Source organism: Pholcus phalangioides, unplaced genomic scaffold (assembly GCF_987345545.1).
Source record: "Pholcus phalangioides strain wild (caught in Gottingen) unplaced genomic scaffold, Ppha-v1.0 ptg000007l_1, whole genome shotgun sequence".
NCBI classification, from domain to species: domain Eukaryota; kingdom Metazoa; phylum Arthropoda; class Arachnida; order Araneae; family Pholcidae; genus Pholcus; species Pholcus phalangioides.
In genome coordinates, this window is record NW_028301600.1 from 18,342,926 (window position 1) to 18,362,540 (window position 19,615).

General features: G+C 34.8%; 1 protein-coding gene across 4 annotated transcripts in view; it reads left to right on the forward strand.

Moving 5' to 3' along the window:
• Positions 1-19,615, forward strand: part of g (adaptor-related protein complex 3, delta 1 subunit-like garnet) — a 281,738-nt gene that overhangs the window by 64,710 nt on the left and 197,413 nt on the right. For 2 of the 4 annotated variants that reach the window (XM_089232769.1, XM_089232770.1), the window contains exon 8: positions 18,554-18,627. The exons of the other annotated variants lie outside the window; for them this stretch is intronic. In XM_089232769.1, the coding sequence (XP_089088895.1) occupies positions 18,554-18,627 (74 nt within the window). The remainder of the gene's footprint in view (positions 1-18,553; positions 18,628-19,615) is intronic. 4 annotated transcript variants of the gene reach the window in all.

Genomic DNA, 19,615 nt, shown 5'->3' on the forward strand with positions numbered 1-19,615 from the left:
GGATCCTCAAAATAAAATGACTGGTTTCAGGACCAGTCAACACAGGATTTAAATGAGAGGGCAAATTTTGAAGTCCATGTTTATTTGCCTTATCTAGTGCCACTAAAATATGAAAAGTTATTACTCCGTTAAAGGGAAATGATGGGAAAGAAACACAGTATAAATTTCTTAATGCTTTTTGGCCGATGTGCTTTTTCTATGCGTGGTAAGGCAAGCTGTCATACATACCAATAATACCTTATATACTGGTGTATAAGCTGTGTTTTTTGTGGAAAAATTTGTTTCTCAAATGGGGGGGGGGGTGTCTGCTTATACTCGGGTCAGTTTTTGATGAGAAAATATTGACCCCATCCACAATCAGTAATCATTTTTGTAACTATAGATGGTGCTAATGATTAATAGCGATAGATAACGTTGCAAATAATCAGTGATTTTTGTAGCTATAGATGGCGGTTGTGTTAGTACTTTCCAGGTTAAATCCACATGGTCATTTTTTCCGGGTCAATATTAGTCGTGATCATCCACAGAAACACCATTGATCTATTGTTGTATCAGGGAGTATAAACAATCAAAAAAGGAGAAAGCAAAAAGATTTGTGTATGATACGTCTTTCAAACTGGAAATGATCAAATTCACCAAAGAAAACAATAACTATTTTGCAGCTTGGACGTATAACATCAATGAGAAACAAGTGAGAGAATGGTGGAAAATGAAAGAGAAAATTTCAGCGATGCAGAAGACAAAAAAGGCTCTTCAAGGAAAAGTATCTATGTTCTCTGGAATGGAATGAATGGGTGCTACACCTCAGACTGAAAGGTATAATCGTGACAAGGACAGCCATTTGTTTGAAAGCATCGAAACTAGCCAAGAATGTTAAATTCAAAGACACAAAACCAGAAAAGTTCTATGCATCCCCAGGTTGGTGCACTTGGATCATGAATCGTTTCGACCTGTGCTTACGCCAGCTAACAAAAATCGTATAAAAACTCCCAGAAGAATTGGATAGCAGAATTGAATCTTTCCAGAAGTTCATAATTGAACTGCAAAAAAGACTATTGAACTATCACAAATATGTAATATGGACAAAACCCCAGTTACTTTCGATTTTCCAAGCAATAGAACTGTTGATGAACTTGGGAAAAAAACCATCTTTGTTAGAACAACTGAGCATGAAAAAACATGATTTACGGTGCATGGCCGATGGAAAGAAATTGCCTCCAGTTGTGATTTTCAAAAGGAAGAAAATTCCTCCGAACATGAAGTTCCCACCAAAGGGCGTTCTACAATCGATCCAGGAAATATGGAACAAAAGGTCTGGAGCAGTGTTCGAGTAACCGGCATTATTAATATGGGATATGTTCAAACTCCACAGAACCAATAATGTCAAAGCCGAGGCAAAAAATGAAAAACATCATTGGCTTTGATACCAGGTGGGCTATTGTCGATTGTACAGCCTTTAGATGTGAGCATCAACAAGCCTTTCAAATAATATTTGAGGATCGAATGGAGAATTCTGATGACAAACAACAAAAAGTGGTGCCTTGAAAAACTTGACTTTGGCCTAGTGTGCCAATGGGTACATGAGGCATGGAATTCTGTTTCCACCAAAATTATCATCCAATCCTTCAAAAAATGTTGCATTAGCAATACGATGGACGGAACTGAAGATATCCTCTTTGAAAGTGACAATGGTGATGGCAGCCCAGATGAAGATAAAAAGAAGATGAAGAAGACGCCATACCCTATGATGATCTGATGGATTACGATGAGCTTGGAGACTCAGAAAAAATGGATTAAAAAGTTTTAATAATTTTCTGTTGTACATTTGCGTAAGCTGTTCATTTTGCATGAAAATATAAGAATTTTTTTATCTGAAATACACAGATTTTTTGTGTTCGACGTATATGGATTTTCAATTTATTGCGGTTTTGGTGTTCCTGAAGTGGGGGGGGGGTCGGCTTATACATGAGTATATGGTATATTTTGGGGGGGGGGGGGTCGGCTTATGCATGAGTATATGGTATATCTGGTATTTTTGCATGATCAGGACACATTTTGAAAGTGTGCGACAGTGCATGCCAGGCTTGTTCTGGAGAGAATATTTCATACAAGGAGGTGCCATAGGAACTCTGGTATGAAAAAAGCATTGAGATGCTGATAGGGTGTCCAGATGTTTGTATATATGACCCGCAAGAGCATGTACAGGGAGGTATTGTATTGAATATTCATTGATTACTGAAGGACTCTGCAACCTTGCAAAGTTGTTTGGTGAATGGGGCTCCTGTGGCCTGAGTCCCCTATGCTTCAGTGTGTATGGGTTGCCATATTTAAATGAGCTTTATGTTTAAAAAAAGAATTTTAAAACAAAAAACCGTTCAAAAAATTTTCTTTTTATTGGACTAAGTTATCTGAGGGACCCTGTGGTAAAGCTCAACATTCATTGCTACTGAAAGGCTTCATGTCAATGTTGGTATGTCTGGGTAGCTTTGAGAGGGAGAAAGAACAAAGACCTGCTCTAATCTTTTTCCCTTCATTTCTCTTGTGTAAACAATAATACCAGTTTTTGAGATTTATCTGGGCTGTTTCAACTTCATATCGTCCCGATTTGTTGCCAAAAGCCTGTGCTTAAAGGAGTTAATTAGTTTATATATCTATAATTAGCATAACTAATATATTGATCTGTAACAAAATAATTTGCATTGTTATTACAATACCATCCAAGGCTCCACTCCAGTACAGATAAAAGTATCTGAGAGAGGAAAGAAGCATCTCGCAAACTGCCAGGGGTGCTTTAAGCTTAAAATACTATTTAGTAATGGGTACGGTTTAGTAGTGTTTATTTATTATTAAACTAAGTATACAAAAAATTCTTAACTACAAGAAATTTATCCCAGCATAAATTATTCTATAATATCGTTGCAAAAAATATAATTTTCTTTTCAAAAGTTTATTACACTACAGAAAAGTTATATTTCTTTTGGAGTAATCTTAATATTCGCAGAACATTCCTTCAAACAATGAGTTATTTTTCATTTTTGAAAAAATATTTCATTGAATTAGTTTTGATGCAAAGAGACTTGTTGCAAAAAGGATTCACATGTTCTGCAGTCACTTTTCAGTGGTGGACTAGTTGATAAATGAATAAAACAAAAATGAATTTGAGTGACTTAGTTATTCAAGATTCACACTTTGTGACAAATTACCAGGCATGTATTTCTGTACCAACACTTCTTGCATCAGAAGAATTTTCATTCACTTTTTCATTGCTTACAGCAGTGTTTCCTCAAAGGATCCATTGCAGCATTTTCAAAACTTTCTGAATTGCATTGCGCCATGACAGATTAATACTAAGGTTTCTGAATCATGTGCCACAGTTTTTAAAGTTCTGTTTCTTGGTAGACTAAGCAGTGTGTGGGTTTCTCTGGTCTTCATAAAAACCTCCAGAAGTATACCCTTTTCATATCAAAAAATGAATTAATCTTTTTGTAAGATTAATTTTTTATAACTTGCTTTGTAATGCTGGTTTCTCAGTGTTTTTGATTTTTTCCCCTTAAATGAAAATTGAATTTTTCAAGTATGCTCTTAAAAAGTTAGTGTGAAACATAAACTGCCATAAATTTTTAAAAAAATTATATTCGTTTTTTAGTAGTTTTCTTTGGGTTGCTTTTAAACAATGTACAAAATCTTCAAGTTGGTGTTGGAGAATGAAAGATGCAATCTCTTCAATATTACTTTGAGCTTCATTGAATCTTTTTTTATTTAAAGAAATGTTTTTTGAATAAAGTTATAAAAAATTTTTATAATCTCCTTGTACAATGAAAATCCTGATATACAGACCTGATACCTCTACAGACCAAGAAAAAAATATAGTTGTATCTTGAATGTTATATCCAGAGGTAGCATTACCAAATTTATACTGCTGCTTAAGTATTTATTAACTGAAAAAAATTATAATTGTGTGTGTTTAATTAATAAAATTCAGTTAGATGTTTGACCCTGTGAAGGGGTTTACCGCATTATACTTCTGTTTAATACGCAGAATGTAGCGATACTGACAACTTCATTAACATTTTGAGTAATCAGGTTGTGCAAAATACATATGTTATTAGATGCCCATGAAAAGACAAAGGCAGGTAACATGTTTAAAAATATATTGAAGACCTTTCAGATATAAAAGTACACTGCTCAAAACAATTAGGGGAGCACATGGTTTTAACAAAATTACGCAAAGATGTATACCGATTTTTTAACATAAAATGAATCATCCATAATTTAAAGCCTAGCAGGAAACGGAAGAAGAAAACTTCATATGCAAATCAAAGTTCATGACGTCAAAAACCAGAAAAAGGAGATAAGGGCAGAAATCGGGATGTTGCAGAAACGTCTGTTTCACTGCCGTAACTGTGAAATTCGATTGCGCAGTATTTTTTTTTGAGACACGGTGACTTGAGGATGTCTCAACAACGTGATTTACCGGAATCCATGGCATGGCGTGTTATAGGCAGACTGGAATCCGGGCAAACACAACGTAGTGTCGCAGATGCTGTTGGAGTCGCCAGAAGTGTTGTTGCAAGGCTGTGGAATCGATTCCAAGAAACAGGAAATGTTAGACGTCGACCAGGGCAAGGTCGGCCACGCGCCACTACAGCAACTGATGACCGGTATGTACGGTTAACAGCCCGTCGAAACAGAACAGAGAATGCTACGCAGCTGCAAAGACTGTTGCTCTTGGCAACAGGACGAAGGGTGTCCAGCCAAACAGTACGTAATCGGCTTCATGACGGAGGGCTCTATGCACGTAGGCCAATGGTCTGCATTCCGTTGACCCCCACGCCACCGTGCGGCCCGAAGAAGATGGACTGCTGAACATCGAGATTGGGAGCAACATGATTGGAGCCAAGTGCTGTTTACAGACGAGTCCCGATTCAGTCTGGAGTGTGACACCCGACGTGTTCTGATATGGAGGGACAGGGGCACTCGAAATAACCCCGCATTCGTTCGTGAAAGGTCACAATACAGACGAGCTGGTTGGATGGTATGGGGTGGAATCAGCATAAGCGGACGTACGGACCTGCATATCATTCGGAATGGCACTTTGATGGCCCGAAGGTATGCAGACGAGATACTGCGACCTCATGTCATCCCTTACGCTGGAGCCATTGGAGATTCCTTTGTTTTCCAGGATGATAATGCCAGACCGCATAGAGCTCGTCTGGTGGAGAACATGCTTGAAGCTGAAACAATACAGCGTATGGAATGGCCAGCGTGCTCTCCTGACCTGAATCCAATCGAGCATGTTTGGGACATGCTCGGACGACGCATTGCTGCGCGACCAAGGCCGCCTGTTACTGTCCGAGACTTGCAGATTGCACTTCTTGAGGAGTGGAACAGTATTCCCCAAAGTCTGATCGATAACCTCATCGCATCCATGGCAAACAGGTGTGCAGCAGTCTTAGCTGTTCGAGGAGACCACACGCCCTATTAAAACTCATGCATCATGTCTAAACAGTACTTTTTCTTATCGTTTACATGTAACCAAATTGTTGCCCTAAATCATCTTTTCTCCATATTTTCAAAGAATTAAAGCTTAATTCCAAATTTTTTTACGTCTTCTGTATTGCGCATTGATACGCGTGTACTAACCATTGTATGCCAATACGTGGCTGTCTCGCACGGTTTTCTTCACTTTTTTGCTTGCTCCCCTAATTGTTTTGAGCAGTGTATATTGCTATAGCAAATCCATGATCTCTTCAAAGAGTATTATTTATGGGGTGGGGGGGGGGTTATTGTCATAAAAGATAATTATGTTAAACTCTTCTCACAATGAGAAGTATTTAACATTAGGCTACAGGCCATTCAAAACAAGATTTGTAGAGGGATTTAATAATATAATTGGGTATTGTTGTAGCAATGTTTCACTCTATGCAAGTTGACCACAAATTACATTTTAATTATAAAAATTCACATAGGATTCATGAGTGATTTCCATTGATACATTACACTTATTGCTCTAGAATTATAATCACATACTTTTGCAGGTTCTCCCGAAATGATTTAGGTGCCAATCTCTTGACTATGCTTGGAAGCTATTTGCACAAATAGTTCATGTTCTTCTGTTTCAGAAATAATTCTCAAGTTGTGCTACTTTTGTGAGAGGTTTAAAAGCCATCTGTTTTTAAATATCTACATGCTAAAATATGTTTCCTGCCATTTCTTATAAACCTTGGTGAGCATTTACCCTTTAAGTCATTTCCGAAATTTAAATAAAAAATTTAGTCGAAGAGAATGATCATGATGACTCATCTTCTAAGAGAACCAAAGCTAGCCGTAGAAATTCAAAAATCGTGATGGTGCAGCAGAAAAAAATCTCAACTGAGAGAGTGTAGTGAGAGATACAGTGTACGACGGTAGGCAAATGGGTCTTTTTCTGCCTGTGATGTACCATGTACTGAGATCCACTCCGAAGGGTTAAAAATGTTGCAAGATTACAAATTATACCTTGATCCATAGATTGAACAACAGAAGTCTTATTAGTGAGGAAATATACAATATCTATGTAAAATACCCAGTTGTGTGTCACCTGACGTTAATAAAAAGGTTTTTTGGAAGTCCTGAAATGTCTCAAACATGACGTGATAAAAATGGTCATTTTGTCTATTTTGAAGATGTCCGAAAAATTACCATTTGCAAATAGTTCGACTTTTGGAAGATAGATTTTTTCATGCCATAAACTAATGAAAATCCTGTCACTAATTTCAATCGAAGAATTGTAACAGTTTTATTTGATGGGTGGGGATTTATTTGATATGCAAGGGATTCTGAATCATCAATGTCTTTCTCACGTAATATAATACTGTACTGTGTGTATAATTGTTTTCAATATTTTCTAGAAGGTATATTTTTGCTGATGAAATTTTATTCCTACTCGTTTATTGGTTACGGACAAAGGTACCTAAGAAAGGCACCATTTTTTTTAAGGTTAAAAAGTTAACAAAATATGGACATGTAGAGATTGAGAATGCTTCCGTGTACACATTTTTTTTTTTTTTTTTGCTGAGCAAGAAAAAAATCCCTATGCAGCATGTTATTTTGTCATTCTGCACAGATATCAAAATTAAGTGAGCAGAAAAACAGGTCTGTGCAGTTGAAACAAGAGACTGTGCCCCATCTGGAAAAAAAGTTGAAGGACACATTTGATGTAAGAATAAAATTTTCCTTTTTGCTTCAAACATCTCTGTGCTCATCATGCCCCCCTCTATCCTGGAGCTGCCTCATAAGACTAAGATCTTTGGTGGGGCCTCCTCTGTAGTGAATTTATGGCATAAAAAACCAATAAGATTTGTCCCGGGCCTATAGCCCTGCTAGCCCTTGTATAGGGGTCATAGTGCTCATTTACACCATTGAGGATAGATGTTTGATTTCATACTCAGGAGATATTCACAGACAACTCAGATGAACACCCTATGTTTCAATGATTACAATCGTGATTATTTCAGTTAAAGCCATATATATCAGAGTTCTTGTATGTATGCCTTTTGTCTGGAATGGTTAAAATCAAAGCTCTTGATTTGTGAATATTCCTCTAATAGGCTTACAGGACTCCAACGTTGTTAGTCCCAACCATGAGTTCAACCGGGCACGGCACGGAGACCCATGCCTTGTCCATTTATATTATATCCCCAGTAGGGCCCCCTAGGCTGAGATCTTTGGTGGGTCCCCAAGTCAGACTCTACACAGGCCCCTCTAATATGAATTTATAGTGTGAAAAACAAAAATAGAATTGCATCTGATGAGAATCGGGCAGGAGCCTTGCCAGAGCCACCCCATTTGTGGGGGTCATGCAGGAACCTCAGTTGAATAGATAGAAGCATCCACGATAACATCTGGCATAATGATTTATGATAATAAATATTTAATGTGAGAGGTGCTGCCTAGGCCCTCTTTAATTTTTCCGTAGGGCTATGATGTTGGGATGGTAGTAGGGACACACGTTTTTTGGATAAATATTCAAAAATTTGTTCAAGATCTGTAGAACAAATTACCATTAAGGGTTCTGCTACAAACTTTATGTTGAAAACCCCTGATATAAAAAACATATAGGTATGTGAAAATAGGCAGGCAGAAACAGCACCACACTAGAGATTCTTTTATTATGGTGTTGGCTAAAAGAGGCATTTGTTGGAAGATTAACAAGGAATTCAAATTTGAGCTGGGGGATTCGACTAAAAAGGGTTTTTTTTTCCTTTCAAAAACCAGCTTCTCTAGAGATAGGTGGCACTTTTTGGAAATGCAAGAAAGAAGTTGTGTTGAGGTGAATTAAGCATTGAATAGCATTTCGACCCTGAAAAGTATTGTATTTACCTGTGCTTTATTTATCCACTCGCTCTCTTTCCCTTCAAAATTATTTTGATGTGTAAAAATTTTCAAGTGTCAACAGTGCTTATTATCCAACAATACACTATTCTCACCTATCCACTTCAATAACTGCCTTTTGATGATAATTTCCAAAATTTTTGAGAGGGAGTTTGTCAAACTCACTGGACAATAATTAGACGCAGCTTCTCTACTAGCCTTTTTAGATATCAGAACCACATTAGCAAGCTTCTAATCCCTTGGGATGATACCCTCAGCAACATTACTCCAGTAAATCTGTGTGACTGGCTTCAACAATGCATTAGTACATTCCCTGAAGATAGATATCATCTGGTCTTGGTACATTGCTTGCACATAATTTTTTTAGAAGTTTTAGGGCTTCCACATGTTCCACCTGAATATTGTTGAGGATTTTATTACCCCATGTACAGCACCTGTACATTTGAATAACATTTTCTGTATTAAAAACTGACGCAAAAAAGTCATTGAAAGTACTACATGTCTACATAGCTCTTCACCCTAAATCCTTCTATCTGGGTGGGGGGGGCGCAACTGTTCCCTTACATCCACTATTGACAAGCCTGAAAATGATTTTGGGTCTGAGCCAATGTTATCTGCCAACCTTGATTCAACTTTTTTACTGCCCCTTATTGTTTTTTTCAATGCTCTTTTTTTTTTCAGTAAATGACAGGTCATCTCTGCCATTTTTGTATTCTCTGAATGCCTTTTCTTTTAAAGATAAAGATTTCTTACATTCGTGAACCAGAGGTGGTGAGATGAACAATCTCACTTTTTATGCGAGGCATCATGCAAAACAGAGGAGAGTTTTGTTCGTAATTCTTCTCACTGACTTACCACACCCACTTATATTAAGCGGTCTTTGAAAATTAACCCTAACCTTTCCTTCAAAAGTTCGAAGTTGGAAAACAACCATTCTTTTATTGTTTGGTTTATCTGCAAAGAAGCTACAAAAACGTTGATCACTAGAAAAAAATTTGTCTCGAACCAAAACATATTCAACAAGATCCTCAGAACTGGTGAGAATCAAGTCCAAAATGGAAGTACCCCTAGTATCTTGTCGTACTTGCTGATAGAAGAAATTATCGAGCACCAACTTAAGAAAATCTCTCTCATATTCATACCTAGTTGATAGATTCTCACAATCGATACCCACATAATTAAAATACCTTGATATTACTACCCTCTTATGTTTACACATGTATAAAATTTCTTCACGAAGCTTTAAGATGTAGTTTGGATCCCAATTCAGTCAATTTGGTAGGTTATAGAATATTCCTACAATGAGCTTATGGCACTTTTTGTTTTCAAGCTGAACCCATATAGTTTCAATATCACTTCTATGTATGTTACACTCTAGCCTTCAAACATGCTTTCATCTGAATTAAGCTTCCACCCCTTTTCCTATCAGATCTATTTTTGAAAAAGTTTATCCTCAGATGTGTATGAATGATTCATCCCCATCGTTTGCCCAAGATTCTGTGATGGATAAAAGGTCTAGGCCTTCCACAGGTATCATAGTTTAACAAAAAATTATTGCTCAATCTCCTGGCATTAATTAGAATAAACTGGTTGAAGTAAAAATAATTTAGATCAGTTCTGCATTGTTTCAGGAGGGGGGGGGGATAAAAACTGTAATTGTAGTAAAGGTGGAAAACTGGAAGGATAATTAAAAAATATGAGCAAACATTTTTTATTTTGATCAGAAGAGTTCCTTTATTCTTCATAAGCTTTATTTTTAGGGATGCCATTGATAGATATAAGCCATTAATAACTAGTTGTATAATGGCCTTCCATGCTTCTTTGATCTCTGCAATAAGATCATGTTTGTTTCCATACTGCATACAATTTCTATACTTTTTGTGAGTCGAAATGCTGCCCACACGGGCTATATATGATTAAGAAAAGGGCTTTTTGGTAGCCACTCTGAGGCTCTGCCAATTTGACTCAAAATCAAATCCTTTTAGACTTGGAAACATGTTCAGGCAAATTGTCCTGTGGAAATAAAAAAAACATCTTAAAGGTATGAGAGATGTGCCTCAGAAAATAGAAATTCTCTCAAAACTGTCCTGATATGTCTATATTTCCAAAATATAGCTCTGTCATTGTATAGGTTAATAAATTTAATACTACCGAATAAATTTAAAGTTACTTCTCATGAAAAAAAAAAAAAATCTTCATCCACTTAGCATCGGAAGATACACATTTCTTGGCCAATTCACTTTGCTTTTGTCTGTATCATTTTGCAAGGAGGAGATTCACATTTCGGTTTTGTATGCAAGACATTTGAATTTTTTTATCACATTAGGCACAGTTCAATGTGTGCAAGGCAAGTTTTATTCATTCTGAATTACATCAGAAGATTTTTTTAAAACTTTAACGGCAAGAGAAAGAAGCCTTCTTTTGCAATCTTTCAGTCTATATCTCTCGAGCACATTTATGAAACTAAACTGTCTTCGAAGTTTTAATTTCTCGTCATTTCATGACCAGGCATCATGTTTTCTCTGAAAGCAAGTTTTTGTTCTTTTCGATGTCCAACAAATATGTTATGTTTGGCATCTTCACACCTTTAGAATGAAATTTGATTTCACAGGACATGACTGATCAAAATAGTTTTGACTGTTGCACAAACATGAGGGGAAATGCAAATTTCTTTCTTCGATGCCAGAAAACATGTCTTTATACTTTTTTCCAGGTTTTGACTTTTACTATGATTTCAACTAGTTTTTTCTGAAAAAAATACAACTCTAGAGGGACACCATTCAAACAATACATGATCAGGTACATCACAGAAAAAATAAGAGAAAGAAAAACAACTTTTTGAAACAGAAACTGGAGGAAAGAAAGGAAAAATAAGTTTTTTATAGATATATATATATCACCAAGAAACGTGAGAGGCGATGAGTAACTGACTGATATCATTATTTTTTTGTGGCTTTAATAATTGTATTCCACTGCTAATATTTTTTTTATATGTTTCTGAATGAGATGAATTTACTTAATTCTTTTCATAATTTTTTAAGGACATCTTGTGACCTATTCCTAGTAAGATAAGGGAACTTAGGTTAATAGAGAGCTGAACATTGTATAAATTCACTTGTTTCATTTATACAAATTTCATATATTACTTAAAATTATTTTAAAACGTATTTGTGCAATATTTCTTGGGTCACAGATCTTCTATACACTCTCTCAGTCTAAGTTTCTTCGACCGTGCACAAGATAATGTTTTGGATATGAGAGGTTTTACTGTATTCCTATAAAAATAAACAGCAAGAAGCATAGAAAAATACTGCCAGCTATTAGAATATACATTGGAGCTTCGGTTAATGAGCTTAATTCTTTCTGTAAATATGCTTGTTATCCGAATCGCTCATATAATGAATCAAACTTCTCCATAAGAAATAATGTATACTCGGATGATTCATTCTCATAAAAATGACTAATAAAAACAGCATTTCATCAATAATCCAATAATTTATTTAATATGAAACACACCATAAACTAAACATACAATACAATAATTTTGGATCAACTTGAGAGAGGGGCTGTTTTTTAGCATTCATTGTAATCAGTTAGATCGCCAATCTTTTTCCCTTTGTGCAAATTTAAAAAGGAGCCAATGCAATGACGCTTTTGACTCCTTTTGAGGATTTTGCTGAAATGAGAAATTGCTGCAGCTTTATTTGGGTGGTTTTTTTTTATAAAATTTTGTTTAGCTTCCCATCATCTCTCTAATCTCATTTGAAGTGGGGGGGGGGGGTAAACTCCTTATTTCTTTCTTCAGACGAGAACCTATCAATAAGCTCTTGCTGTTGCGTACAATGGTGATCCATTATTTCGTCTGTGATCAACTTGTGGCTATGTTACTCCACTAGTTATAGTAATAAAAGGCCACAACAGCCAAAATGCCAAATGAGGTGGCTGAGAAAAAGATGCCCATGTTTTGAATGCCATCCTTATTCACCTCTGGTCATGTGGTCTTCCCTAAGGACACAACCTTTATGACACTTTAACACTAACAATGCTAAGTGGATCATTTTGACAAAATCACAAAGTCCACGTTTTCGACAGCATCCTAGATTTCACTATAAAAAATTCCAGTATTTTGTATAAAGCTGTACAGAAAGCTAGAACTATTTTTCGAATGCAGTTTCTCTAAAATCTTTTTGAAGAGTGGTGTTCATAATACATGTTGCTCTTGCACAAGAGGAAACGTTCATGCGCTCTTGATCATGTAACTTAATTTTTGCATGGGTTGTGCAACATCAACATGCAGTGAATGTGCAAGAATAATGAAAAACAATTTGCTTTAAACTGTTCATCATAAATTCCACTTATCTGTAAGAAATCGATACTTATTTGATAGGATCATATAGATTTTTTCATACTTAATTTGACATACTTATTTTAAATCTGCCATATTATGGGATTACTAAAAAGTTTTTGTACTGAACAATGTAAATAATGTATACTAAATCTTAATTTACTGAATTACATAATTTTTTAGCTAATTTTGAAACCCATTTTATATTCATAAACAAATATAGTTTCCTGTTATTAATTCACAATTAAACAACATTGAACGATCGTAGGGAAAAACCCAGGAACTAAAAAGAATTTTTAGTTTCTTTTTTTCTCTATGAAACACCGTTTTTTTACAGTTTGAGTTAATTTGACCCAGTCTGCGGTTCTAGTGTTGATGTTCATGAGCTAATCCCTTAAAGTCACATTCAATAATGTAATCAGCCCACAATTTTCTCCAAGCAGAATTAAAGGTTTTCTTGGTAAAACTGTCCCAGGCTGTATTGATGATTTTGATGCAGTGCACAGTGTTGAAATATTTTTCAAAAACTCTGAGGGCGAGGTTTGTTCCTTCAGTTATCATGAACCATCGCTGAAATATTTCTTTAGTTTTAAGTTTTTTAATATTGGAAATTACATATTTATAATGGCCGATCGGAAATTTGAGACTGAAGGGGAGAATATTTTAGCCACATTGTAGGTCAAATTGTCGGTTGTGGCATTTTTATTTGTATATTATCCACAGTACATATGTGGACAAAAGCGAAAAACCATCAGCTTAGTTGTGATGAAGTGAGACTAAATAAACGAAGTAAAAAATTTTTACTTGTAATTCAAATCATCATTTATTAATCGAATCAAAATTTCTGCTATTTATGCAAATTACATATTAACCAAATCATTTATCATCCAAAGTTCCACTGTACAGTAAAATCAGTCTATAATGATACTGTAGGGACCTAGAAAAAAATATTGTTATTGACAGGTGGTTGTTGTAGACAGTGTGAGCCTTTGCACTATTTCCTATTGAATAGGAATTTTGTCGGGGCAAAACACAACATCGTTATTGGCAGTATCATTATACACAGGTTTCACTGCATTTTAAAATGAGTCTTGTGCCAAGGTTTTTTATTGGGGGGAGGAATCTTAATACAAATACAAATACAACGCCACAACAGGCAAAATGCCCAACGAGGTGGCTGATAAAAAGATGCCCATAAAAATATGGTTGTCATATGTTTCAAAAATACAGCAACCCAATTAAAAATGCAATTAACACAAATTACAAACAATATATACACATGATAAAATATTATACGATGCCCATAAAGAATACTTATGGTTGTCTTATTCTAAGAATGGATAGCTTCTCGATTTACCCCAACATGTTTATCGTATTTCTTTTTAAACGTGTCAATTGTGTTACAATTTACTACCTCCGGGGGTAAGCTATTCCATTTATTAACAACCCTATTGGAGAAAAATTCCCTGCGACACCATAACCTTGCATTGTCCCTCACCAATCGATACTGGTGTCCCCTTGTAAAAGCAGTCGATTGGCGGTGTACTAAAAGTTCATGGTCCATCCTATCCATCCCATTGAAAATTTTGAACACTTCGATCATATCTCCTCGACACCTGCGTTCATCCAATGTAAACATATTCAAAAAATGAAGTCTTTCTTCATAACTCAAGCCCTGTGTGCCAATAAGGACACGCGTAGCTCTTCTCTGCACCCCTTCAACCAAGTCTATGTCCCTCTGTAGGTATGGTCTCCAAAACCTTACAGCATACTCCAGTCCAGGACGAACTAAGCCTCGAAAAAGAGGAAGAATGACTTTAGGAGAACGCGAAGAGACCTTTTTGAAAATGAGACCAAGCATTCTATTCGATTTTTTGACAACCGCTGAACAATGTTCAGAAAACTTAAGTCGCTCGTCAATGAGAATTCCCAAATCGGTGACTCTAGTTGCATCCGGGATAGCTTAAATCGTTTTCTCCTTATCTTTTGACCAAATAAAAGAAAGGGTATGTGCAAGGTGTGTTCACACACACACACACACAGAAAGCAAAGATAAAATGGCTAACATATTTATTCAAAATATATTTTTCTTTGACAGAACATTTACTACAAATTATTTACTAGTTCATCCATTATTTTCACACGGAATTGCCACCATTGTCCCAACATTTATTTGTTCTTGATATTATTTCCTGTGCCCTAATGCATAGGTTCCCAACTAGTATTCCATATACAGAACTCTGGGGTTCTCTGAGAGTTTTTTGGGGTTCCACAGAATTAACCATCAAAGAACACTTAAAAGTCCTCAGAGCAATAAAAAACAATTTACTGATATTCATAAAGCTGTTCTTTATTTCAAATTTTGATGAAATAGTTTCATTAAAAAAAATAAAAAAATAATAATTTCTATATATTTTTTTCTCCTGGAGGTCAGGAGACTGAAGACTATTGTGCCATGGCAAGAATTCAAGGAAGGCATTGCTCTGCATTTTTTTCTTGTTTCATGTTAAAAGTGAACTATAGCTATATATTAGTGAGCACACTGGCAATTTTGAGCCTAGATAACACAGATGCTTTCACTGTCTAATCATTGCATGCCATATAATATTCTTTGCCAAGCAAAAAATTTTGACCAACTTCCAGAGATGTATGTGCTCTCTCTCTAGCCTCGTTTCACTTAGTGTTACTTCATATTTCATTGGTTTTTTTTTTTTGGTTTTTTTTTGAGAGTTTGGAATTTTTTTTAATATTTAATTTTTGAGTCAGAAGGCTGTTTTGAACTCTGTGTGAGTGATAAGTCGTATTGGACATTTTGAGCTGTGAAAATAAAGTTTTTGAAAAACTTTTTTTTTTATTATTTGCCAATAGTGAGTATTCTTAAACGACATAACTTACATAAACCTTTATAGGACACTATACAAATACAACGCCACAACAGGCAAAATGCCCAACGAGGTGGGCATATATATATATATATATATAAGAGAAATATTCAGAATTTGTTTGGGTTCTCTCAAAAAACCTTATAATCATCAAGGGTTCCACGGTAGGTTTTACGTGGAAAACCTGTTATAGAAATATGCTGCTTGCTACCAGAACCATATTATAACTTCTCTTTTTTTATCATGGCATGCATGTGTTTTATTCTAAGGTTTTTTTTTCAGTTGAAACAAATGGAGGTGTCACTGGATAAAAAGTCCAGGCTGTATGGTTGAGAGATGGTCAGAACTTACCACTTAAATCTTTTTGAGAAGTGTATTGGTGAGCCTAAGCAGGCGGACATCACTTGTCACTATTCCTCTCCATTTGTTTTTAATAGCCCATGAAAGGTGTTGCAAGGTTTATTGTGATGCTGGGAAGTATGAAGTCAACCAGAAAAATTCTTTCTCTGCCCCTTAAAATATAAATCGTGTTCCGGAAGTGATTTTTTTTACTGAAATTTAGGTTTTTAATTTCTTGGCTTTTGATAAATGTGCATGAGCCATTGCTGATGCTAATTGTTACGTTCAAGAACACACATTGGTCCCATCTCCAGCAAATTCATTCACTCTAATTAACTAAATCCAATCCACCACACTTTTACATTTTATTGATCCAGTTTCTATAAGTGGAGAAAATTTCTTTGTTATTATCTGCTGGGTGCATGTATTACTTCTGATGAAACCTATGACAGAGCACGTTTTACATATGGCAGGATTCTGAATTACTACTGTCATTGTAAACTCTTGTTACTTAAACCAGATTTTTTATTGCAATGACAAAAGGCCACCAAGATTTTTTGCTATTTTGAAAAACATTAGCTAGCACAATTACAATAGATTAAATTTGGAAAGCAGGCTTTTCCCAATTGGTTTTGGTTGTTGCTGAGGTGGTAAAAGCCTGAAATAAGCTATAATTACAGTTTACTGACAATTATTAAAGTATCTGGGTTACTTGTACTCGATGCCACGCAGAAAATTAGAAAAAGTTGATGAATTTGAATGACTAGTTAGTTATGATTTTTAGGTAATTAGCATCAAGCACTAATGGGATTGTTGTGATTTATAAATGACAAGTTTCAAATTTATGAAAATTTTAAAACTCTCATTATTTGACCATAATTGATAGTAATAACATCAAACTCTGTGGTGTTTAGCATGGCTCGATTGCAATTAGCATCAAGCACAAAAAGGAACATTATGATTAATCAATGACAAGTTTTGAACATTCATGTCAGCTTTTACCAAAGTGCTTAGTAGAAGTCTAAAATTTAAACATTTTTACAAGCATTTTTCGGACTTTTACCAACTCACTTTAGTAAAACCTAGGTTTTACTGGTGTCTGGTCTTTTACCATATATATATGTTTCAGTAAAGGCCCAGAAACTGGTAAAACCTATGAACTACTGAACCAAAGTGATAAAAGTTCAATGGCCCGTTAGCCCAGGTCGATAAGATACGCACCTAAAGTACCAAAGGATGTTTAGAGGTTACGAATTCCCGGTTCGTCCTTGTCAGAAAACTTTCCTTACACAGGTACAACAAAAATGGCGTCATGACTGCAGAAAAAATTGCTACTGCAGGGAGTCCCCCAACGAGGGGTTAGAACACCAACCTCTTGATGAGTATAAAAACAAGCCTGACGTTGAGAATCGGCACTAAATTGTAGGTCTCGGTCTAATTAGCCCTCGTGTGCAGAAAAATGACCACAGTGTGGCGAAAATGATCAATGATAAAAGTTCAAAAAAATTAAAAACACAAGTCTCAATTGATATTTTTTAGACCACATTAATTTAATCATTCGCACAATTTTTTATTAAATTAGCTATTATAATTATTTTGAATTAACAACACACAAATGAATGTGTGATATCAAGAAGAACATAACATTTGGAAGCATTTTTCAGACTTCTATCAGCTTGCTACAGTAAATCCCAGATTTTATTAATTCTTGGTTTTTAACTTTGACACATATTTCCATACATTGTCTTACAATCGACTTTGAATCTTCTTAATGTTTTTAGCTCTGATTTTCAATTCAGCAGTTCGAGCTATATTGGTATTATTTTAAGGCAAAAAAATTTAACTTGTGTATGATTAATAATTTTCTGTTGCAAATTTCTGTCATTTCCTTAATCTCTGGCTGTAGTGAATTTGAAATCTATTTACTTTTACCCATCTGTTCTATATTTTGTATCACAAAATGAATATAATTATGAAATTCTGAAATTTTTTTTTAATGAAGTAGTTGACTTCTTCCTAAAAATCCTAATTTCAAAAAATTTTGTATTAATGATTTTTCATATAAAATATACAGAATTTATCTTCTTTCCCTTATAAGAAAAATCTGTACTGCCATATTATTTTATGAAAGCAATTTTGTGGAACTTCATACAATATTGAATCAAGTATTTCTTGGAACATAATACCCTTTCAAATATTTTATGCTCAATTTTATCAATTCTTCATGTCAGTGAAATTAAACTAATTTGAAATATTTTGTGAAGATATGAAATCTTTTTAATACAGCTTTTATTTGCATGCTGAAAAGAATAGCATTATAATATATTTTCACAAGTTTTTCAAAAAATAAAGCAATTAAATTCTGATTTGACCATTGGTGTGGCTTTCTTAACATCAAATTTTCTCCTCCTTTAGTAGAATTTGTATCACTAGCTCTGATATCACTCATCCACACTACTGTTGAAACGCTCAAGTACAACTCAGTTATTTTCAGTGTTTTTATGTGTGTTTTCATTGGTTCCCTTTCCTTTCCTCGCTTTTTTTTCTCGGTATATGTGAATGTTTGATTTCCCAATTTCTATCTCTTCTGTTATTTTCTCCCTCCCTCTTCCAGTTTGCTGTTTTGACCTACATTGAACCCAGACTGGGTCGAAAATTGAGTCAGCCTCTCATTAATATTATTCGCAGGTAAATGCTCTTTACAGTAAACTCATTTTTGTTTCTTTTATTTTTCTTAACCTATTTAGAAAGTGTATAATGTACACTGTGGAGGCTTGCAAGAAAAATAATAAATTTTTACTTTAAAAAAATTATATCTAGTTTTGTAAAGCTAATAAAATTCTAACTTTATTTTTTTCCAATCAAGCTGCTGTAAAAAAAATTACATCTTAAATGCTGACAGTTACTTGTGCTTAAAATATTTTCATTTTCCCTTGCTGTTATTACTGTAACATTCTATTTCATTTTATCCAGCATTAGAAGTTTATTTTTAATTTAAAAATGAAGAAAACTTTTGCAATGATTTTATTGTACTCTAATTTCTCAACGCAATTCTGCAAACTAGACAGCTTCTTTGTTCATTCCAGTTAATTTTTAAAGTTAATAAAATTAATACTAGTATAAGTTAATGTGAAAAAATTAATTGCACGTATGCAGAATGTTCATTAATTTTAGAATTATTTACAGCACTATCAGTTGTATCATAGATTTTTTTTTCCTCTTTGGTCTAAAGCGTTTGATTGTTAATTGTGTATCTCTTGATAATGTGAGAAAAATTTCTAAAATTGAAATCAGCTTCCACCCATGTTTAAATTTTATAAAATTTGATATTTTAAAAGTTTTAAGAAGGATTCCTTCTATATTTATAAAATTGATTGTTGCACGATGGCCCAAACCACTCTGCTTGATACTGAAGAAGTTCTGAGGTTTCATGGGTTTGCAATCTGCTTCTTCTTTGTCAAAATCTTTTTCTGACAGCAATTTTTGCTAAGCCACTTCCAGTTATGGGAGATTGATGATACCAAAATGACTGTACAAGGTCATACCTGCCATTAAATCATTAAAAGCAATCTTAGTGTTTAGCACCAACTTCTTCACATTCTAACATGTACCAATTCGTTAGAAATTCTTCAGAAGAATATGTGTATGGGTGATTCTCTCTCACATGAAATTGGTT